Below are 25,215 nucleotides of genomic sequence, written 5' to 3'. Positions count from 1 at the left end.
AAGGAATTCACACTGATTATTGCTTTTGATAGCTAGAAGCAGACCTGTACTCCATGAATTTGTCTAATCATTTTTAAGCCATATATATTATTTATGTTTTCAGCAGTATCATGTGAAAATGAGATCTATGATGTGGTAATGTTTTTGAAAAAAATTCTATCCTAAAAATTCTGTTATTTTCCTGAGACTTAGTTTACTGTAAGGCATTTTATGTAGTACTTAAATCATTTTATATTCTCAGTTTTTTGACCTAAAATCATAGAATGGTTTGGGTTGCAAAGGACCTCAAAAATCATCTAGTTCCAACCCCCCTGCCATGGGCAGGGACACTCTCCACTAGACCACGTTGCCCAAAGCCCCATCCAACCTGGCCTTGAACACTTCCAGGGATGGGGCATCCACAACCTCTCTGGGCAACCTGTTCCAGTGCCTTACCACCCTCACAGTAAGAATTTCTTCCTAATATCTAATCTAAATCTACCCTCCTTCGTCCTAAAGCCATCACTCCTTGGCCTATCACTACATGCCCTTGTAAAAAAATCTCTCTCCAGCTTTCTTGTAGGCCCCTTCAGGTACTGGAAGGTTGCTATAAGGTCTCCCCGGAGCCTTCTCCTCTCCAGGCTGAACAACCTCAATATCTCACTCTGGGCTTACTCCAACAAGTCCTTGTCCTTCTGATGTTGGGGGCCCGAGAGCTGGATGCAGTACTCCAGGTGGGGTGTCATGAGAGCAGAGTAGAGGGGTAGAATCACCTCCCTTGACCTGCTGGTCACACCTCTTTTGATGTAGCCCAGGATACAGTTGGCTTTCTGGGCTGCGAGTGCACACTGCCGTCTCATGTTGAGCTTCTTGTCTACCAACACCCCCAAGACCTTCTCCTCAGGGCTGCTTTCAGTCCATTATAGTCCTTTATAATAAACAGGTTGTAGAACTTGGCACAATGTTTCAGTTTTCCCTAGCCATAAAAAGAGGAATAATCACCTAAGTGTATGTCACAGTTCCCCTCTCTGAAGACCTAAGGATAGTATTAGCAATTACTTCCATAGCATTGCAATGGGAATTCATGTTGATAGCTTGACCATTATAATTTTCAAATCTTTTCCAAGGTCATTGCCTGTTAACAACACATAAATTCAATGGATTCCTTTTTGGATCAAAATGGGAAAAGATGGGGGGAAAAAAAAGCCTATTGAAAGGGAGCCTTCCTGCTTTACTCTAAGGTCATGTATAAGAAAAATATATTTGGATGAGAGTAAAATGTGTCAGATTGGCAAAGTGAAAAGTTGATAAAAACTCCATACAAACAATTATAATTGTATAATTTCTGTTAAAACATTTCATTTGTTATTAAGGGAGGTTATTGAAACTGTCAATGTTTTAACATGAGCTGGGAAGGAGAGCGTTGGTGTGCTGTGAAGTGTGAGCCTTGGGTATCATTTACAGATACAGTGATCTTTGAGGGATGAGCAGAACACCCTGATTGAAGTTGATAAGGGGCACTTTTTTTTTGGTGACAGTGGAAGGAACAAACCCCTTTAGAGCAGGAAGAACCTGACAGGGTGGGGCCTGAGCAGCAGCTCTTCTGCTTTCCTTGGAGGTAGATGGCTGCAGCCCTGATTTGACTGAAGCTGCCTGTGAAGGGAACAAACTAGAAAACAGGGAAAAGATAGAGGGCATCAACAGCCACAGGAAAACCTAGGCAACACAGCTCAGTTTGGACAGTTTTCTTGTTCTGATATGCCAGAAAAGAAAGTTTTACAGCCTATGAATAAACGCGTGTGGTGAGTTAACTTTGGCTGCCAGACACCCACCCAGCTGCTCTATGGGCTGAAGCTCCTGCCAGGAGCTTGGTCCAGCATGGGCTGTAGCTTCCTTTGGGGCACACCCACCTGCTGCAGCATAGTGTTCACACATGGTAGTGTGGATATCTGCTCCACTGTGGTTCTGCATGGGCTGGAGGGAGCCAACCCACTTCACCATGGTCTTCCTTGGTGGAGGTTGCCTGGAGCACCATCTCCTTCTCCTCCTTCTCTGACCTTTGTGTCTGCACAGCTGTTTTTCACACTTTTTTCCTCACTCCTCTCTCTGACACTTCGCTGCACAATGTTTTTTACCCTTTCTTAAATATGTTTCCACAGAAGTGCCACCATCTTGCTTGAGGGGCTCAGCTGTGCTGCGCTGATGCAGCAACAGAAAAGCCTTATGCTTTCCGGTCACACCCTGGGTGAGCTGAAGAGGCATCAGGCAAAAGACGAGATTTTCTGTGTTCTCAGAGGCGACTAAAAATGAAAGTGTTGCTTGAAAGAAATAAATCTAAGAGAATAATAAAAAACCAGTACTTGCTGTTTCTAGAAAGTCCTGAGGAATCAAACAAAAAAGTCAGAGACAGAAGCTGTCACTGTTACTACCCCTCAGTCTTGTAGTGTTATGACTGCTCAGTGGTACTTGGAGATCTCAGCACTTTCTCTGCTTTCTAAAAGGAATATTGTTGCTGAGAATTCCAACAAGGACCTGAAAGTAATTTTACGACTTTGGGGGGAAGATGCATTTTGGTATTTTGTTCTTTGTGTGGGTTTGGGGTTTTTTTTAATCATTCATTGCTAGCAAATTGTTGGTAGAAGTTACACAAAGTCTTAATAGGAATAAATGTTGTCATGAAGTACTTGCTCTATGCGCGTAGATTTCATCTTGGAGTAAGTGACACTGCACATAGATGTATTGGCAGTTCAGTTCAAGAACCGCTAGCTGCATTACCTACTCCTGATCCTAGTACATTCATATTTATTTCTTCACCTTCTGTTGAATTTTTTTCACGTGTTTCTTGTCAGATGTCAGTATTGAAATTATGAAGTCCCACCTATGACATCCTTTTATGCTGCCAGTGCATTCAGTCACCTTGCAAATATCCTATCTGTTTCTGCCTACTTTGTTGAGTACACTGGTGTCCACTGGAGCATGGTTACCTTCTTCTCACTATTACTGCACAAGGTTATTTAAAACAGAGGTGATGACACACTAGCAAAGGACAAAATTCTGCACACAGTTGCTCCTGCTTCTATAAGCATTATTAGTTCAAGTTAATATATTTAGAAAACAAGGTTCTAAAAAGCCTTATCAAAAGGGCTTGTGCCAAAAATAACTACGCATTTTTTCTTCTTAAATACAGATTCCTTTTCAACCTATCCTGTTCTTTTTTTTTTAATCTATCTAGATTTTAAAACCTTCAGTCAGACTGATGATTTCTGTCTGTTCCTTTTAAGTGTCAGTGCTGACTTAAGAACTTCCCATGTTCTCATCTTCAAATAGTTCTCCCCTCCGTAATCATTGCCAAGTTATACCTGCATAACTGATTATGGGTCATGTGCTAAGAAACAAATTAGAAAAGTGGCTTTCAAAAAACATTTTAAAAAGGTTTCTTTGGTCTGTTTTTGTTGCTGTTTTGGGTTTTTTAACAAGTATTTTCATCTATTATTCTGACACAACTAAGAAGACAATGCAGCATGATTTGAGGTGAGGAAATAGCAGGGAATAGAGAAGGGAATTAAGAACATCATAAGCCAGAATGGCACCTGAAAAATTCATAATCTAAACCCACTGGCAATTCCTTAAGAAGTTTATTCCCCTTTGATTTCTCTAGGAAATGAAAGTCAAACTACTTTTGGGCTTCAGGCCTGGATTGCTGATCAAGATCAGAGTGTACATTTCTGCTCTAACATAATCTACAGATTTTTAGTTGCCATGAAGGTGCCAACTTTAGGAATAGTGTGAGTGTATGAGTGTATCATGATGCTAACAGGGCTTCCCTTTTGCTCACAACACTAGACTTCCTTTCCCCCAGAAATGGGATTGAGGAGAGGAGAGGAAAGAGAAAAATTAAACAAAGAAACTGGCCTCACGAGCAGTAAAGTATTGCAAAATACGTTTCTGTTCTGCTGCTGGCAAACATTTTATTCTAACGGCAAGAAGTGGCAGCAACCCATGTTTATCTGTGGATGAACAGCATTCAGTCTATTAGCTTGAGTTATTTGTCACCATTTAAACTTGGTATTTACTTTCTCTATCTGCCAAGCAAATAGTGCAAATTTTTAAGGGACCAAGCCTGTGCTCCTTTCACTGACTGCAAGAGTGGTAGTGATATTTGTTTTACTCAAACAGATTATTTGTAAAAGTTTGGAAGGATTACTGTAAGATTAAGACTTCATTTTTGAAGCTTAAAAATTACGCATTTTTAAATTCCAGATCAAAGTAGCATTTCAGATTTAGTAAAGGTTAAAAAGACCCATTGAAAATAAGATGGTACAAAATGAATCATCGAATCACAGAATGGTTTGGGTTGGAAGGGACCTCAAAGATCATCTAGTTCCAACCCCCCTGCCATGGGCAGGGACACCCTCCACTAGACCACGTTGCCCAAAGCCCCATCCAACCTGGTCTTAAACACTTCCAGGGATGGGGCATCTACAGCTTCTCTGGGCAACCTGTTCCAGTGTCTCACCACTCTCACAGCAAAGAATTTCTTTCTAACATCTCATCTAAATCGACCCTCCTTCAGCTTAAACCCATTACCCCTTGTCCTGTCACCACACTCCCTCATAAACAGTCCCTCTCCAGCTTTCCTGTAGGCCCCTTCAGGTACTGGTAAGCCGCAACTAGATCTCCCTGGAGCCGCCTTTTCTCTAGACTAAGTGTAAATAAGTGAGCAACTGTGACACTTCTGTATATCAACAAATTTGTGTTTTGGAAAAATTAAAATGACCCATCTTTGTGCATATTATTTTTGTAATTTTCAGGTTCATTAGTTATTCAAAGACAATTTTCATTTGATAGGATTTGATCACTTCTAGGTGAGAATAGGTTAAAGGGTATCTTACTAGGTTGGGAACTGGGCACCTGAGGTGCCCAAGAAAGTATTTTTTTCCCTGCTGTACTGGAGAAGAAAGAGAATATTTCTAGGACTCTTGAGTCCCTACAACTGTTGCTCTGATTTGACAACGATCTGCTTAGGTGTCATAGTTAAGATTTGCTCTTCCGTTGTAAAAAGGAAGACAAAACTGAAATGGCATTAGTGGTTAGGTGAGCTTGTCTTCAGGGAATCAGAGTAGTTGGGAATTTTCTGTAGAGCCAGCTATAACATAAGGCCAAGCTGTTAAGTCAGTCTCTGGTAGGATCTAAGATAGAAAGGACATGATCACAGCTGTGTTGCAGCTTCAGGTGGCATCTAATGTCCTTGTTCTTTTAGACTACAAATTACAGCATTTGGTGGTAGTGTGGTGGCTCATCTACTTTGGGATCAAGTTATTTGTGGCACTTTTAACATAGTTGTGTGTCTGTTCACTGAAACACTTCTTACCTAAGAGCAGTGCATTTCTCTGGTAACAGTGTGCTCTGGTTTTATGCAAGTCTAATGGTGAACTTTTAACTGCAGCACATCAAAATATACTGGAGAATGATAGGTGTGGTTTCTTTCCTACAAATTGTCTGGGGTTTATGTTACTGTAAAAAGTAACTACTGTGAGCGGTTTTGTAAAATTTTACAAGAACAATACATTCCATAGAAGAAAATGAAAAGGTTTTATGTTAAGATTGCAACTTGGTATGACTGTGATGGCATATTGAGCCAACACTGTGAACATTTGTCTGAGCTTTGGACTTATCCTTAGTTACTTCAATGATTTTGATGTTTTTTGAATTTTAACTTTTGAGTTATAATTAGGTAAAAAATTGATCCATTAATTGATGGATTTCTAATTCATTCTGCTAATGAGCAAAGCTGTAAAACCAGAAGCAGTAGAGATGGATACAGGTGAATACAAATTAAGAAGACTAGACAAGAGAAGTTACTGGAATAGAAAAAAAAGCCATAAAGTTTGAACTGTGAATTGAGATTTTTTACAAACAAAACAAGACTTATGTTTGTCAAATACAAATGTAATTTATATAGCAAAAGACTACTTCTAGAACCTAGACACAGGATTTTTGGCAGTCCGTAGAACTATCCCCATCTTCCTGTGGGATGTATAATTCAGTTAGTTTATGTAATGCTCACTAATAAATCATCCTATATACACCCAGCTGGAGAGCTTATAGGAAAATAAGTAGTTTTCTCACAATTCCTTATGGATAACTGAATTTACATTCTGTCAAAGCAACTGTAGTACCTGCAGGAAATCTGAGTGCCCTTGGATATCCTTAAAGAATTAAACCTTCTGAAGTTAGAGGAGTGTGAGAATAAATTTAAAATACTGGATTTAGCTAGACAATTTGGGTGGCAGCAGCAAAATAAAACTCCTTTGGGATTTAGGCAAAAACTAGGTTTCTGTACTCAAGGACAAACCCACATTTTTTGCTCTGGCAGTTGCACTAACTAAACTCTCCTGTAATTCTGGAGAAACATTAATTTGCTGCTACTTTGCATGGTTTGAATTTGATGACATTCACATTAGCTTTATCACAGGGAATTGTTATTATATGAGCACATAAACATTTTTACATGTTTCTATTTGTAATATTATGAATTAATTGATAATAAGAAAGCATTTGTCAGGAAGTGCTGATAAAAGGCTTTTGTGCAGTGGTTAATATAAGTAATTTTTTATTTTGTCCAGAATTGTCTTGCTAATGTGGCTTTTTTCAGTGCAGTGGGCTCTACTATAAAAACTTAGAAGGAATAATTGTATAAACTATGGCTCGAAAACATACTTTAGAATTTTAATAAAGGTATCATGACTAGATAGCACATACTTGTGGCTGTAAGACTGCTTATATAAAAATACATTTGCATTTCTCCAAGATTAATTAGTAGGAACGAGCATAGTTTCGAGAGTGAGCATGAGTTGTAATCAAAGGATCTCTATATAAACAAAAATTGCCCCGAATTAGACACTTCGGTTTATCATACAATAAAAAAAGTCCAACACTTTTTCTAATCTCCAGATTCAGTCTCTTATACTTGCTGATGAAATGAATGAATAAGTAATGCATTTTAAAGCTGTGTAGTGAACATACTACTATTTCTCTCCTCAGGAATGTGAATCTGCTCCCTGCATTAATGGAGGTTCTTGTCAAGATGCAGACAATGCATTTGTTTGTACTTGCCTGAGTGGGTACACTGGCACATTTTGTGAAGTTGATGTTGATGTTTGCAGTGAGCCCACACTGAACTCAGTTCTCTGTTACAATGGAGGCGTATGTGTTGATGGACCTGGAAGAACTTTTCAGTGCAGGTTAGTGTGAATACTGTCATATAACTATTTTAGTTAATACACATTGATTTGCTAAGATTTCAGGGCTGTGTTGTAACTGTTTGCAGTATGTGAACTCAGTTGGATTTGATGCTCAGTCTAGTGATCAAAAATACTGTTAAATAACCGTTTAACATCAGGCCCTTTATCTAGAAACTTATCTTCTAGTGCTTTTCAGAATTATGTGTGGAAACTTATAACATAAATTGACCCTAAAAAATGTAAAATCTTTATGTTTACAGATATGTATGTACTCCTGTGTTTTGTACTCAGAGAGAAAATTAATTTGCAATTAAATTTAAGTGACAGGTAGTTTGTATAGTAAGTATGCACAGACATATATCCAAAGAAATTTCCTATGATCCATCATCATCGTCTAGCTGTTTAAGGCTTATGACTAAATACATGTACTTGTACAGCTTATATACTTGTAATATAGTGAAACTCCTTTAAAATTAAGCTACTCTATAGATTATATACATTATTCTTTACTAAATGTATCAACTCAAAATTATGTAAGTCCCTATTCAACTGCTACATTTGTAGAAATATTAAATACTAAGAGAATATTTTAGAAATATCCTTAAGAATGAAGCATAAATATCTTCCCCTATACAATCATGTGTTCGATATCTAACTTTTGACTGAAGCTTAAGGATAATAGTATTATTTTAAAAAAAACACCTGCTAATGTTAAGACAAGAATAATTATTCTTAGCTGTGTGTAACAATTCAATGGCTTTATAATATACTATTAAGAAATGAAACTAACTTCTTTCTCATGAAGAAGATTAAGAAATAAATCATAGAATCATAGAATGATTTGGGTTGGAAGGGACCTCAAAGATCATCTAGTTCCAACCCCCCTGCTGTGGGCAGGGACACCCTCCACTAGACCAGGTTGCCCAAATCCTCATCCAACCTGGTATTGAACACTGCCAGGGAGAGGGCCTCCACAGCCTCTCTGGGCAACCTGTTCCAGTGTCTCACCACCCTCACAATAATGAATATCTTCCTATAATCTAAATCTACCCTCTTTCAGTTTAAAGCCATTACCCCTTGTCCTATCACTACATGCCCTTGTAAACAGTTCCTCTCCAGCTTTCTTGTAGGCTCCCTTCAGGTACTGGAAGGCTGCTGTAAGGTCTCCCTGGAGCCTTCTCTTCCCCAGGCTGAACAATCCCAACTCTCTCAGCCTGTCCTCATAGGATACTTGCTCCAGCCCTCTGATCAGCTTCGTGGCCCTCCTCTGGACTCGCTCCAACAGCTCCATGTCCTTCTGATGTTGGGGCCCCCAGAGCTGGATGCAGTGCTCCAGTTGGGATCTCACCAGAGCAGATCAGAAGGGGAGAATCACCTCCTTCAACTTTTGGTCACGCTTCTTTTGATGCAGCCCAGGATACAATTGGCTTTCTGGGCTGCAAGCATGCATTGCTGGCTCATGTCATATATTTCATCGTACCAATATGCCCAAGTCCTTTTCCGCAGGGCTGCTCTCAATCCCTTCATCCCCAGTCTGTTTTGATACCGGGGGTTGCCCCAACCCAGGTGCAGGACCTTGCACTTGACCTTGTTGAACTTCATGAGGTACATATGGGGCCACTTCTCAAGCCTGATAAGGTCCTAACCTCTCAATACATGCTAAAATAATTCACATTAGCTTAGTTCTGCAGTCAGCTGCTACCTGCACAAAGTCTGTTTCTGTGGCTCAGATGTCTGGTAATTTGTTTAGCCCCTGGTGTTTCATCACCAATCTGAAAATTCAATCCTGTACATTCTCCTATTTATTGTTTCCCAGCTTATGTTCACTCTAGCCTCCTTTTTTCAAGCTGTGGTTGCTGCAGCGTCCGTTCTTTCACAAATGAATCTTCTGAATTAAATGAAATTACTTATATTTCTCCTCTCATCTGCTTGGGAGCTTACTCTAAACATTGTGAGGGTAACTACTTTGCACTTGCTTCTGAGCCCAGCATTGGCCATCAGGAGGAGCTGTTCATGGAATCAAGTCAGGAAAATTGGTAACAATTAAAATCAGGATTTTTAATGTTGCCAAGATCAGAAGGGTTTCCACAAGCAATATAAGACTGCAGTAAGGTTAGTTCATGAGATATGGTTGTGATCCTGCAAAAAGAAGTGCCATACGTGATATAAATGTCTTCCTCTGAGGGGTGCAGGGAAAGGACTTTTTTTCAGCTGATTGCCTCTTCTACGTTTATATGCTTCAGAAGACAGACATAACTCTCTTTCTTACCCTTCAGCAGCTGCTACCATTCCAAGTTATGTGTACAACGTAGACATAAGAAACAAAAACAGATCATTAAGTTGGGTTTGCTCCTGTACTGTGAACATTATGATGTGAACGCTCCTCATTTTCTACCATTCCTTCCACTTGCTTTAAGCAGTCTGAACAAACCTCATGTACAGACTGGACAATAGGGCTGATACGGAGGATGGAAAAGCATAATAGTTGAAAAATAAGGAATGGAGAAATAGTTCCTACTCTAGCAAAATGCCACAAACATCCAAATGAATAAGGAGTCTTAATACCTGTTACACACTCACTGTGGAATAAGCAGGAGAAAAGACAGAAATGCCATATAGTTTAGAGTCTCCTTGTTTTGGGGATCTGGCTTGGGATGTTTGCATTATTGTGGCTGGTAAAACTGGAAATAGCAAGTAATGAAAAGTATCTAGTATGGGTAAGTGTCAAGCTGCCTTAATTGTGGGCAGCCCTGCCAGCTTCAGCTATGATGTATGTGATATTGTACCCAGTAGTACAGTGAATGGTTCAACTTTTCTTTAATTATGTGGGAATCAATTACATGAACAACCCTACAGGCTTCTTCCTGAAATGAATATGAAAAATACCCTTTGGGGTAGCTGTTGAATTGTGTGTTATCTGAAGTATCTTTCTGTCTTCAAACCCTTGGTTTAAAATGAAAACAAATCATTGGAAATGAGAGTGGTGCTGGGAGTTGTAATTCAGTTCTATCCTGGGCAGACTGCCACTAAATCAGGGCTTCAGGAAACAGATTACCATCTAAAAAGATGCCCACCTACCTTGCTTTGTATTTTAGTCTTCTTAATTAAAGGAACTGGCTGCCACAACAACAAACACTGTATAAATTAGTAAATTAATAATAAAGCTATCATTGGACTCGGGGGCTTTCAGAAGACAAGTCAACCTAACCTACATATGGTTGATATAATGATTATGTAATAGGAATTCTGAAGCCTTTTCATAGTGTTTTCCAAGTATTTTAAGCAAGAGAAACTGTTTCATATAAAATACTCAGATTTTTTTCATTATATTTAATCCACAGTTGGTTCTTCCTCATTTTGCATCTTTTTGGTCCTGGATCATTAGGCATGTTTTGCTTATGATTTAAAATAGTAAAAATAATAGCAGTTAAAAAAATTCCTCCCTCCCGACTCATGCGTGCGTTGAGCTTTTTTTCAAATGTGCATTTTAGGTACTGTCTGCTGACTAGGTTCAGAAATCATACTATCTTGAGAAGGATTATCTGTGCAGTGCTTTCAGTCTGATCAGGTGAAAATAATGTCGACAATATTATGACAAGCCTTGCCTTAGATTAAGTTGTTGAATGTTATAGCTTCATTGTACTTTTTCAGCACATTATAGCACATTTGATTTTTGTAATGTTTTTGTTAGGGAAAGCAGAGGTAATTTTTGATGTCATTCTGTCTTTCATCATCTACTCCGAGTAATCTTTTTTCAGAATTTAAATGTATTTAGTGGCATAAGATAACTTTGTTGGTCTTAGAAATGTGTAGGGTCACAAGTAAGTTTGATCCTGTCCTTTGAGTTGTAAACAGAAACTGGTGCTTTTTAAATCTACTTTTTGGTAGATTACATTATTTGGTTCAGAACTGAAGCTTTTTTGGCAGCACTTTTCAGAGATTAGTTTATACTCACAAGACAATTCTATGGGCTTGATTTTTGTATTCCGAGGGCAGGTAAGAGTGAATATTTGATCAACAGAATACCTGATCAACAGAATGCCAAGGTTTTTCTTCCAGCTAATGAGATTTTAGTAAGAAAGAATTCTAAAATAGGAATATGTTGTTCTATATTTCCTCCAAATACAGTGCAATTACTTTTAAATGTTCATTATGATATCTACCACTCATTCTTATTTGTGACTATGAACTGATTGTAATGAATGCAATGATAAATAGTGAAAGGCTGGATACTGCTCTTTATAATCCCACATGTATGTGAGAAAAGGTTGAAGGACCTTTGACTCATACTTAACCAAGAATTCAGTATCATTTGTAAAAGAATATAACCTAATAATTACTTGAATACTAAGTTAAAGGGGCAAATAATGTTGTCAAAAGCAGTCATAGTAGTATATATCAGCTAGTTTCCTTGGAACATCTTGTTGAGATCTTTATACCACTTTTGGGCATCTTCAAGTGGTAGAAATTATGCTGGAAAAAATACTAAATCTGTATAATTTAGCTTGACTTCTGACTTTCATAAAGATAAGGGACTAGGTTTATGATGGAGTGTATCATATTAAATTGAATTCAAGTACCAGTGAAGAGACATCCACAAAACCTGTAAGTAACTTAAGTTTTTTTCTTGCTTGGGATTCTTTATGTGCCATTTGACACTCAGAAAAGCCTTTTTTCTTCTTGTAACTATTCTTCCCTTTTCTTTCTGTTAGTGAAATCAAATTGCTCTCGAAAACATTTGCATTACATTCTTTTATATATTTTCTTTACTTAATGCTTTCCTTGCCACAGTTGGAGCACTGGTAGAACATGTATTTAAAAACTAAAGCTATTCTACAATCTTATTCTTGTGCTACTTAGGAACAGCTGGGAAAAATAAACTAAAATCAATACATTCATATTCTTGTATTCTACTGATAAGGAAGCAAAGTTTAGATTTTAAAATACCTTGTTTCCAGTTCCCTTCTATTTTAATTTGCCTGACCTATGTGAACAAGTTGTCCCACTGGAGCACCAGGCCTTATAACTAGCTAGGGCCTTTGCAGGGATCCAGGAAAGGGATTAAAACAATTCAGGAGTGGAGATGCTCTATGAGCAAAAAACTGGACTCTGAAAAACGTGTTACTCTGTAGCTCTGGCACGTAAACTGCACATAATACAAGAAAGTAGAATAGTTTGTCTTCGAGCATGTATAAGGTAAACAATATATTGCTAGTATGAAGCAGATAGTTGGGGGGGAGCCTAGGGGTGCAGAGTCTTGTAGGGCAACCTAGGCAACTGTATGAAAAAAGCTGCTTTTAAATTCTGTCATGGTATGTAAAAGAAGTTGATCTGTATGATTTTGAAGAATCAAAGTTGTTTAGGGTTTGATAAGTGACAGTCGTATTTAAATTAGAAGTTATTGCAGATTGCAAATCAAACAAAATACAGGTGTCTCTTGAAGAACAATACTTAACATGGGTGCAGCCACATTTTGAATTAATTTGGCTCTGCATGTCTCCATTATAAATTGTCTTTAACAAATTGTAATAATCCAATCTGAAGTTGAAAAATGCATCAATTGCTGTGATGATGGAATGCACCTTGAAAAGGTAAGGCAGAAATTTGGCCAGCATCAACGATAGAAAACACTGTGAATGCTTCTAAATATGTATTGCATTATCATTTTCCCTATGGCTTCCTATTCAATTAGATAACAAAACAAAATGTGATGCCACCATGTATAAGAAACTGTCTTTTAAACAGAAATGTCATTATTTATCAGTACTGTACATTCAGACTTTCATCCCAAAGGAAATAGAACTAGTCTTTGAAGCTGTTCGTGTCAACTGTACCTCTAGGCAATAATCAAAAGGTTCTCCTGTACTTCAAAAGGCTTTACATGCGGAGCATTTGCACAGCTGTGTGCCCCCATCAACCCAAGGAGTGACTTAATGGTAAAGTATTTGTTTTGAGAATCCCTCAGGTCTTATGTGCCATGTAACAGAGAAGACATGCTTCTGTTGGAAGACTGTTAACTGAAAAGCTTCATTTCATTTAGCTGTTGATTGACAGCTTGCAAGGTCTGACCGAAGTTGCAGAATACACATTACACAGAGCTATGTATCTAAGTTTCTCAGATCACTGAGATAAATGTAAGAAGAAAGTAATTTTATTGTATAGGAGTGACTCCAATTCAGTGCAACATCAGAATCTCTGAAACAGGCAAGTCGTAAAACAGTAGGTTCTCGCTTTCATATGTGCTGTGAATACGTATGCAGTACTCTCTTCCTTTCTCTGTCTCCTCTGTGTGAAAACAGATGCCCCTCCATTTATATGTAGATAACAAGATGGGTTCTGCGTGACTTGCTGATTTCATAATCAACTGCTTAGTTCTTTACATTTAGTGAAGCATGAATGTCTTAGAGTTTGCATTGTGTGTATATGTTAGGTTACATGAAAATACAAGAATGGATGTACTCGTTCAAGCCAAAAACCATTTAACCCTGTATGCTATTTCTAACGGTGGCCATAGGCAGATGGCCAGGAAAGAATATGAAAAATGCATGCATATTATTTGTCCTCCAGTACTCTCCCACACTCCCTCAAACGAGTCTTTCTGAGCGTGTTGTGGTTTGTTCAGTAGAAGTCAGTGAGTCTCTAAGTACTACTTACACAGTTTTCCCTTGAACCTAGATAAACTCTGAGGAGGGAGCTTTGACTAGCCACTCTCCAGAGGTCCCTGCCAACATCAGCTGTTCTGTGACAATACCATTCAGCAATCAGGCCCACAGGTCTAGCATGTTGCATGAAAAAATGCCTCTCTTTTTTAATTTTAAGCACTGCTCCTGCCAGCTTTATTTCATGTCCCCTAATTCTAGTGTGGAAAAGGAGAATGAACAGCTGATTCCAAGCCATCCTTTCCTTGCTTTTGTGGGCCACTGCCATAGTGCCCCATACTCCTTCCTTTCCAGGCTAGATTTCTGGCTTTCCCAGTCCTTCCTCCTTCAGAAGCCATCCCAAATTTCTGGTCATCCTTGTTGCCCTTTTTCAAGGCTTTTTAATTTCTATTTTGTCTTTGCTGACATGAGGGGACAAGTAGTACACACAATATCCAAGCTATGGGTCAATCTGTGATTTATACAGTGGCATAACGTTTTCTTTCTCCTTTTCTACTCCTCCTATAATAACAAGTAGCATTTCATTGATGCTGAGGGAACACAGGTGTTTCAGTTCTGTTCTTAAGTTGACTGATCACTGAACTGTAGTTTCCATGCAGAATGGTTAGATAAAATTGGCATACTAACCTGTTCCTATACCACTCCATGTTTAATTAGATTATCTATAAATATACATACATATATGCATGATTTTTCATTACATTGCACTTTATTTAATCAAAATCCCATTGTTACTGTCAGAGCAATAAGAATAGATAATTATGTTAATGGCAATTTCTAACCATTTATTCAATTTTATAAAGAGAAATGCTTGTGTCTCCATGTGAAAAATACTAACTGTAATACTATCAGAAGAAATAATATAATAAAAATGCATATCATGTCCTGTATTTTTCTTACTTTCTGGATATATAGTAAAATTCCTTACTTATCTATGTGACAAGCGTATAAAGGAAAAAAGAACAAGTACATCATAGTCTTAATACATGCTAATATAAAATAAACAATGCATTTAATAAATTGCACGTGCTAACTGATACTCTGAACATATCTCTACAATTTCAACTAAAACAAGAATTGTAATCATAAAAATGTTAATATGTAATTTTTTTTGAAAAAGTAATTGTCCAAGCGAATTATGGTTCTGAATTATTTTAGAAATGTTTTTTGGAGATCTTGTTGAGAAGAAGCTTTGATGCTCATAGCTTTCATACTTTCTAATAAGTTTTGATTAATATGTGCCTTATTGCTGCCTTGCTGGTTCAGATTAGGTCAAATTGATAGGGTACTCTTTTTGTATGATATTGCATGAAAGGTAAAGGAATATATCATAGCTGTAAAGCAGCCACACAGCCATTTTAGAGAGGTCTCTCCTATACTAGCAAATTTACCAGAAGGTCAAGTTCACAGGATTTGAAATGGGTATGTAAAACAAACAAATAATGTGTCTAAAGATGTTTAATGTGTGCAATATGCCTGATGGAATAGCTGCTATAGCTGTATCCCCCCAGTGCTTCTGGGCAAAAGTAGAGAAAAATTATCATTCTGTCAGTCAAGTGGATATTTTTATTGATATTCCAACATTATATCAAACCATTTTAAATATCTACAGAGACATTTTACTGATTAAATAGCAAAATAGAAATAGGAAAAATCAGAAATGGTAAGAGGCTGTAAAAGTGGAGCATGAAGAAAGGCAAGGCATTAAGAAACATATCCCAAACCTGGCTACCTTTTTTTTTTGATACATGAATGTTCTGTCTTATTTTATTTTACTAGTGATATTTACAATGGTAGTACTGCATCTAGTTAAAATTACCTACTCTCCTTACAGTTTTAAAGTTCTAAAATTCAATGGTAAAGTGCAATCTGCTAGAGAATTAGCATTGTCTACAAAAATGCAGACAGCAGTGTCTGGAAATGAGGCAGTAAAAACTAGTAGGAAGAAACCACACCCAAAGCAAAACACAAATCTGCTACAAATCACCCAGCTGCCCAGTCTTGGAATAAAACCTTTTTAAAGCTTATATGTGAATGGCTATTATCAATTGTTATATTATGATTTTTTAAGCAAACCTTTTAAAAATTCATTGCCTGAAAAGGCACAGAATGACTACCCTAAGTATATATTGGTTTTGGTTTTTGTCTTTGTTTTTCTAGCTAAGTTGTTTTCTGACTTCATGAAACGGAAGCCAAACAAGAATAGCTACTGGGAATCGCGTTCATGTCCCCATTATCCAAGATGCAGTGACTGAACAGTTGGGAATGTGCACGTAACAGAACATTTCATTTTTTTCTACCTGCATGCAGAAAATACTTAATTCAACATTACCCAAAACATGCATGCCCAAATAAAATCCAACACCTGGAACAAGATTTAAAATTTCACAGTGCTTTAAGGTGTAATGTGCTCTTTATTTATTCAGAATTCCATACAGAATAATAAAGCATACTACACAAGTGATTCAAACACACATCACCTCTGATATTTTTACTGTTACTGTCTTCAAAACTTTGTGATATTTGTGCCATTATTCTTTTTTCTTTCTAAAATATGTATTCCAAGTGCATGTACACAAACGGCACACATAATGCTAACAGTGACTTTACCTTTTTATAGTGATTGTTGACAAAATCAGCAATAAATCTGTCACAAAAGTTACATCATTTTTAAAATATTTCTCTACTTGTTTGTATTAAATTAACAAGTCATATAATGGGATAGTTGAAAATGTTTAATATGTTATTGTTTAAAATCCTTTATTTACTATTGTGCAGAGTTCCAACTACTGGCATTTTGCAAACATAAGAAATGTTATTACCTTGTACCTTGAGTGACAGTCCACAAGTTAAAAAAAGGGCTATGCTTCACATGCTAGCTCAGACAGGAAGACACAGTTTACTAGAATCCTTGAGGGTATTTTTGAATAATTAAATGAATATGTTCAGTGTTGACAGTACAAAATAGTCACAAGTAGTATAAAAAAGCAAGAGAAAATATTATTTCTTAATTAAAACAAATATAGAAGTATGTGTCTGTATAAGAAAGGCTTCTTCTAAACCGCATTCACTTGTCCATAAACTTTGCTTACATAAAGAATTTGAAGGACAGTATCAAGTCATTGTATGAAACAATTTCCACAGGTTTGGTTGGTTGGTTTGTTTGTTAAAGGGCATATATTGAAAAAGTTACAGTGTAGCTGATGGGTATTTGGGTTTCATTGTACCCTGCATGTAAAAAGTGAGAAAACAAAGTAGGTCTGAAAAAACAAGAGACTTCACTATAACATTTTTTTTTTCAGCACAAGCCGTTTCACATTGTCATTCAGATGTACAGATTGTTACTCTTCAGAGAAGGGCAAGGGAAAGTGAAAGGGGGGAATTATTCAGGTAAATCAGTAATTTTGGAAGCCCAGAATAATAATAGTAAAAATTATTTTTCCATCTAAGTTCAGCATTGAAAGTGGACATTTCAGAATTAGTCCCCAGGGGAGCCATATGATTTTTGACAAGTGCCATGTGTGTGTCAGTATGCATGAATGTGGTTAGTTACTACTTAGAATTTGACTCTATGTTTATAAATAAGCATAAGTAAGTCCATCTGACAGAGTAATAGTACCAGGAAGATACTTTTTACCGTTGAAACCTTCTGTTATTTCAACATTTATATTTACTCATATTTAAAAATATATATAAGGTTTTCTGTTCTATGCCCGAATGTGACATACAATGTAATTCTATTAGAATTTCTCTAGTGTGTCATGAATTCTGTATATTACTGCAACTGGAATTAAATATTCTTTCTGTACATGGTCTTACCTGAGGTGCTTCATTATTTCTTGAAGGTTTCATGCTGAAATTCTCAATTTCAGTTGTGTAGGAAACAGCTAAAGATCAATGTTTACCAAGTTTCCATTCATTTGCACTGGAGAATTAGCACTTTTCCCTAGGTACTAATCTTAGTGGGATAACTTTTTCCTTTCAGAAGCTACAGTACCAGGTAATGTCTGCCATGGTCCCATAAACAGATTTATTTTTTCTTCTCCAACTGTGTACACTTGAATTACTTCATGTAGCAGTAATCTAATCTTAGGAAGCACTAGTGCTAGAAACAAGTCAACTATGGTAAAATAATATTCCTCATCTTTTGAGCAGTGCTGTAAAAATTCTATTTGCATTGTTGATATAATTTTCAGTAACTTTCCGTCTAATGTTGACACATAGTTGGGGGAGAGAAAGCAGGAACTGCCATTTAATGTCAGACCTCAGCTTCATCTTGTTCTCTGATCTTGTACTGCAGCCGAACTTCAGAGGAATGCCTGAAGAACTCAGTAGAAAAACTTTTTTTTTCCTATCTATCTCTTCATCTACCACCACATACAGGTCTTAGTTTAATTGCTCAGAGGCAGTGATTGCCCTGAAGCATAAGTTTAAGATCCTTCCCAAAGGTTATTTTGAAACATTTTTACATTAAATACGGATATTTCTGGATCTTCCAAGCTTTCCTTCACATGTCTACCATTAAAAATTGCTCATCTGTCATAAATATGATCTGTCATAAATATGTATGTTGCTGTATATTTCTCCCTCTTTTGATTTCTTCCAGAACCCAGTTTTCCCAAAACAAGTATTTGCATTCTGTATAGGTGCCCTGTGAGACCCTGTTTTCTGCGGGACTGTAGGTGCTTTGGCTTGTTCTCAGTGACCACTAGGGAATATGTACTTCAGACACTTAAATACTTTCATTCCTACTAAGTACTTCTGTGGTTTTTTCTCATTTCTCATCGACAGTCCTCTTGTGGTGGTCTTACAGTAAGAAAAATAACTCCTGTTTGCTCTCAAAAAATAAACAGAAATGGAGACACTCTAGAAAGGGACTTGCCCACCTTTGCTTTCCAAGTAACTGTAGAGGACTGGCAGAAGTTAGTTGATTGCAGGATTGATGAAAGTAGGAACGGAAGACATACTTTGTCACTGCCAGTGCTTTATTGGAATGAATATATTTTGTTTACGTACTAATATTCAACTGATTTGAAAAGGGTAATAGAAACAAAAAAAAAAATAACACATGCAAACACCCAAAGAGATGAAAGAGACTACAGTCATCAAGAAGAGTCCCTGAGACTATCCTAAAGTTTGGCAGTTTACAACCCATTCCACTTCTGAAAATTTCCTCTTCCTGTTTGGTAAATACTCCCTGACAGTTACTAGAAGAGTAAAATCTATTCTTTGACTGTGTTTGATTTTATTTTATTTTCATCAGCAAACAGATGTCTCCTATTTTTATTCTTTCCAGTTATTTAGTGGTGTTTTATGCAAGGCTTAGAAAAGGTTAAAGACTTTTTTTATAGCACAACATTGTAAAGTTTAAGCCAGTTTGCTATCCCCCTTTTACTTTTATACTGGTAATGACTTTAATTTGTTTTGTGTTATGTTTTATAAATCTCTCAACAGTTTTCAGTATCTGCAGCTGGCTAGATTCAGAAATTAAGATGGGACTCTAGGTACTACATTGGCAATGCGAGCACTGAAGTCATCTTAGTGTGGTAAACTTCTAAAAAACCAGGATGATATGAAGCTTGCGCGATGCCGTTAATTGTATCATTTGAAGTGTCTTCTCTAGAGACGTGACATGCACTGGGAAAAAACAAGAGAAGCATCTGTTCTTCACTCCAGATCTTGACAGGTTTGGAAAACCAAATCAATTTTAACTGAAAAATTAAATTTATAGATTGTTGATTTGCAATCCCAGCAATCTACAGGCTTATTTCCTGAAACTCTCTCCACTGGGAAGTCTACCAGACACAGTACATTAGGCACTGTTTAGGATTTTTCTGGTACAAGCTGGTTGAATGATGAAATAAAAATTGGATAGTGGGGGAAATTAGACAGTGGTAGAAATTCAGTTTTCTCATTCCAGCAGGAGCAAGCATGACCAGCCTAATTCCAGCAGGAAGAAAAAAATGCCCTGAAAACAGCTTGACAGTGTAGCTGCAGACACTGGGTTGATACCATCTTACTTAGCATCCAACTAGACTAAAGCACATCTACCACCTACTGGTCAGTAGTAGAAAATAATGGCATTTAATGAGTTAAATAAAAGTTACAGAGGCTGAGTCTTTTCCTGTGCAATCCAGCTTCTTTCCAAAAGCTTCATTAGACTGGTAATAAAAGGTCTACACAGTCTTGTTAAATAAGGAGGGGAAATAATCATAGAATCATAGAAATTTTGGCTTGAAGGTACCTCTACAGGTCACCTGTTCCAACCTTTGGCTTAAAGTAGGACTGTTGTTAGTGCTGGATGAGGTCATGGCTTTGTCTAGCCAAATCTTGAAAGCCTCCAAAAAAGGGGACTCTACAGTCTCTCTGAAATTTTTCTCCAAATGTCCAGCTTGAACCTTCTTACTCACCATCTGTGACTTTTGGCCCTTCTTGTATTTTCTGTCATTACTAAGATAGAATTAATCTCTATCATCTTTATAACACTCCAAGTAGTTGCATGTTGTTACTCGAGCACTCATTGGCCTTCTCTTCACAATATTAAACAAGACGGTTCCCTTAGCTTCTCCGTGTAGATCATGTCACCTCAATTATTTTGAACCAGACTCCATTCTGTTGCTTAATTGAAGGCGGGGTGGGGGGTGGGGTGGGGGTGAAACTAGACATAGTATTCCAGATGCATCCACACCATTGCCAAGAATGTCTCAAATGCAGCTTGGCATCCATTGTAACCCTCAGGTGATAACTTTTCAGCAGGACCGCTTACTTATCAGCTCCCAGCCCATACTATAGCTTGGGCTCACTCTGCCTCAACCACAGCTTTGCAGTCCTCCTTGCTGAGTTTCATGAGGCTTCTGTGGGCCCAGCCCTCAACTGTATCAACCCTGGATTAAAATTGTGCTATTCACAGTGTTACCTCTGCCTGCCACCCAGCTTTGTGCTGCGTGGAGATTCATGAAGTGTGTACGCTTAGTGGTGTAACGAATATTGCTGAGAAAGAGGTTGAACAGTATCAATACCTGAGGTGTTCCACTCATTACCAGCCATCAACTAGATGCCAAGCCACTGGTTACTGCTCTGTGAGCCTGGCAGTCCAGCTTATTTTTAGCTTACCCAATATTCTTGTCGCCTAGCTCAGATTTTCTCATCTTCCCAGTGAGAATGCTGTGGAAGAGAGTGTCAAAAGTCTTGCTAAAGTCAAAATATATTATATCCCCTCACTGTCCCCTCATTGGTATAGCTACACTTTTCATCACAGAATACAAACAGGTTGGTCAAGCAATATTTGCTCTTGTTAAATACATGTTAAATGCTCCTGATTAACTTCCTGTCCTTTATGTGTTGGAGATGGGTTCCAAGAGGCCATGCCCATGACCTTTCCAGGGACTGAGATGAGACTGATTGGCCTGTAGTGCCCCAGTCTTCCTTCCCACTTTTATTAAAGGTAAACATAATATTAATCTTTTTCCACTTATTAAATAGCCAAAGGTCACTGACACCATTAATGTCTTTGTTGTTGTAAGTACTACAACAGCCATTATCTTTTCCTGACAAATCAGCATTTTTTTAATTTACTGTGGGTGGCTGACCACTGATACGAGCACAACAAAGAAATATCTGGTTTTGTTCATGGTTCTTTTATTTATACTAACACAGTTGGGAAACTTCAGCTACAGACTTTTTAAAAATTTACAGTCTTTGTAACACATAATAACTATCTCCTTTATGCTAGCTTATACATCTTTTTTTTTTTTAATAGCTGCACAGTTCATCTACCTGTGTCCTCTTGGTTAGCCATTTGCAACTGAAGTTATTCCAGATGATGACGGTGATGTGCTTCTTAATGGAAAGGGGTATTTCATCAGGAAGCGTTACCTTTGCACTCATGGGGAACACTCCCTACAAGTCCCCATGAAATAACCCATCGTGTTATTCTAAAGTTTTGCAGCCGCTGCTTATTTTGCCAGGTTTTGGTGGTGGGTTTTTGTGGTTTTTTTCTCTGATATTTACTTCATGAAATTTGAAACATGATTTCAGAATGAGGTTGCTTCAAGGCAAGTCTGCCAGAAGCAGTTATTCAGTCCTGCTGTCTCCTTCTTGTCCACCTTTCAAGTCTTCTCCAGGTTGCCTCCAACAGATAGTATGCATAACATTACAGACCTTGTAGAACCTAGAAAGGTTTAACTTCCAGCAGGATAAGATCCTGCTGGATCATCACTAAGTATCTGTGTAGGTGTTTTATTTGGATGGAGTGGTAGAATCAGTAACACAGACTTTGTCTAGTAGTTGAGGCACAAACAGAGCCACACCTACATTGAAATGCTGATCAGTAGGAGAGATTAGATTATAACATTATACCACCTTAGTTGATTATCACTGCTGTAATTGTTATACAATCAAATTGAGACAAATGGAATAGACACTGTAATGTTTTAGTGGCCCCCAATTTATATTCCCCTCACTGAATTTGTTGTTTAATTAGAGCTGTGTGAATATACCAAGTGTAAGTAGCTAAATTACCACTAGCTGCTGCTGCTGCTAAGTCTTCACTTTTTCCTCTATGGTTGACGTACAGTACAGAAACAAAAGACCTAAAAGTAAAATTCAATGCTTCCTCATTTTAAGTGCCTTTGGGGTAGTAAGTTGAGTATGTGATTGACTGACATACAACAATAGCCACCTTTGGGGATAGGATCTAAATACCTTTTCAGGTTGTGTTCTCAGTAATGGCGATTGTGTTGAAGAGGACAATAGTTAAATCCCTTGTTCTGAGTATTACACTGACAGTTCATTTGTTTTTGTTTCATATCTGTGGATACTTTCTGAGAAGCAATGACAGAATTTGCAGTGATTATACTATTTTTCACTTTGTTTTGAGGGAAAAAATGAGTGTTTCTGCCTGAAAGAAGAAAAAAAAGTCAGTTTTAATGACATAGGCAGACTTCTTGGTTGCCTCACTGTGGCAGGTGTGCAGAATTAGAAACTGAAGACAGACAAGCCCAGACCACTAATAAGTGTGTTAAGGGATGCTACCAGTATGAGTCCTTTCAGAGGCCTGAAGCAGCATGTGTGGTGCATATTGCTGAGATTATTCGGAAATTGAGAGCAAAGCTGAATGCATGACCTGCTTTCAAATGAGAATGAATGCTACTCCTGGTAGCTCAGCATGATGTTTTCTTTACACTCAGAGCCAACTGCTTCAAAACAATAAAGAAAATCCTCTCCAAGCTGCATCTATCCTTCAAATAGGAGAGCAACAGTAGCTGGCAGTGAGTGGAAGAATCCTGCATTCTCTTTTGGTATATAATTTCAGACATCTCCTTTCCTCATGATTCATACAGAAAACTATTCCATGATGAAAACTGGCATCAGCAATATTTTATATATAGATATCTTTATACATACTTTTTTATATATATATATACACACACTGTTTTGTTGTGAAATAAAGAGTTTATAAGGAGAAATTTTAAAAAATCCAAATTTCCAGTACTAAATACTGCATACACTGAGTTTAAGAAACATATTTTAAAATGTTATATTAAGCCTTGTCACTGCAAATAAAAACAGTCTTCCTTTACCTGGAAAAAATAAATGTAGTTTCTGAACCAAATAGTAACTAACGAGTTCTGTACTTTGCTATGAATATGTGGGCACAAAACTTGAGACACAACAGGTCTTAATGTTCAGAAAATATACCTAGTCTTTTCAATTCAGGGTTCCTGAATTCTACTTTTGAAAATGTAGGCATTGAAAATGTTACATTAAAAACTAACAGCGCAAACTGGAGTCACTGCAGATGTCAGTGGTTTTGAATGTCACTATTTACATGCAAAATAACTTTCAAATGGCATGACATGCACATGGTATGAGAGAGGATGTTAAATGTTAAATATTTAACATCTACTATGTACGCACAAAACATGCATTCAATATTTAGTTTTTAAATGATACCCAGGTAATTTTAAAGTTTGTAAATTTCTGTTGTAATTTTGATCCATCTTTGCTTCCAGTTCAGATTGACATTTTTCCCCAAGCAAAGTGGATCTATGCGATTCTTTCAGACATTCCTATTAGTTTTACTTTCTGCCTTCCAAGCAATTGCTGTGGTTTAACCCCAGCCAGCAATTAAGCACCATGCAACCGCGTACTCACTCCCCCACCCCTCCACCAGTGGGATGGGGAGGAGAAACGGAAAAAAAAATAAAACTCATGGGTTGAGACAAAGTTTAACAGGAGAACAAAAGAAGATAAAATAATACTAATAATAATGATAAAAGAATATACAAAACACGTGATGCACAGCACAGTTCTTCACCACCTGCTGACTGATGCACAGCCCATCCCCGCCCGCAGCCAACTCCCTCCTGTTTATATGCTGAGCATGACGTCATATGGTATGGAATATCCCTTTGGTCAGTTGGAATCAGCTGTCCTGGCTGTGTCCCCTCCCAGCTTCTTGTGCGCCCCCAGCCCACCCGCTGGCAGGGCCTGAGAAGCTGAAAAGTCCTTGACTGTGGAAGTGCATCTTAGCAACAACTAAAAATGTCAGTGTGTTATCAATGTTATACTAAATCCAAAACACAGCACTATACCAGCTACTAGGAAGAAAATTCACTCTATCCCAGCTGAAACCAGGACAGTATCCAACCCCTTATTCTATACCATCTATGTCATGCCCAGGTCCTACACTTTCAAATACATTACAATTCATCACCACCCCTTTTCCAGACAAGGGAGCCTGCAGCAAGTTTGCTAGGACAATCATATCAATAAAGCCTTCTACCGGAGAGATACGTACTTGCAAAAGGAGCTCTTTCTTCACCATAATTAAACTGCCTTCTTGAATGACACAAGCCGTAGCAGTACCAGGAATCTTTTGTCCCCCTAGTTGCGTTGGATTCAAATGCAATTTTTTTTTTTTTTTCCCCATGTTCATTGCATCTAGGCTAGCAAAACATTTAAAGTTCAGCCTCAGCCATTTTGTCTTTCTCCTCAGGAAAAAAGTTGGCGGTCTGACAAAACGATAACTGAACATGAACATTTTTAAGAGCTCAGCTCACAGTGCTGCCAAAGCAACACCTGCAGCAGCAGCGTACGCTGCATTGGGAGTGCTCGGGAGTTGCCCAGAGCAGTTTTCCTAGCTGGGGGGAGGAGATGCCTGTCTCAGAGCATGTGCAGTCTGCAGACCTGGCACAGGCCGTGCAAGAGTTACTTCAGCATTGAGAAAGGTGTGACTACGAGAGAGAGAGAAGTCTGCAACAGTCACTTGGGTGTAGTCTGAGCAGTGCCACCTATTGTGCCTAATATATAACTAAACGTGCAGAAATATG

The 25,215-nt window shown here is 37.8% G+C and overlaps 1 protein-coding gene across 1 annotated transcript in view; it reads left to right on the top strand.

Annotated features, from left to right (window-relative positions):
- EYS (eyes shut homolog) overlaps positions 1-25,215 on the top strand; it is a 916,770-nt gene that overhangs the window by 440,671 nt on the left and 450,884 nt on the right. Inside the window, exon 29 of the mRNA XM_054819879.1 lies at positions 7,024-7,223. Coding sequence (XP_054675854.1) covers positions 7,024-7,223 — 200 coding nt within the window. The remainder of the gene's footprint in view (positions 1-7,023; positions 7,224-25,215) is intronic.

Source organism: Grus americana, chromosome 3 (genome assembly GCF_028858705.1).
Source record: "Grus americana isolate bGruAme1 chromosome 3, bGruAme1.mat, whole genome shotgun sequence".
In the NCBI taxonomy this organism is placed as follows: domain Eukaryota; kingdom Metazoa; phylum Chordata; class Aves; order Gruiformes; family Gruidae; genus Grus; species Grus americana.
The sequence above is the reverse complement of the archived record's forward strand: the minus strand, read 5'-3'. Positions and strand labels throughout refer to the sequence as shown.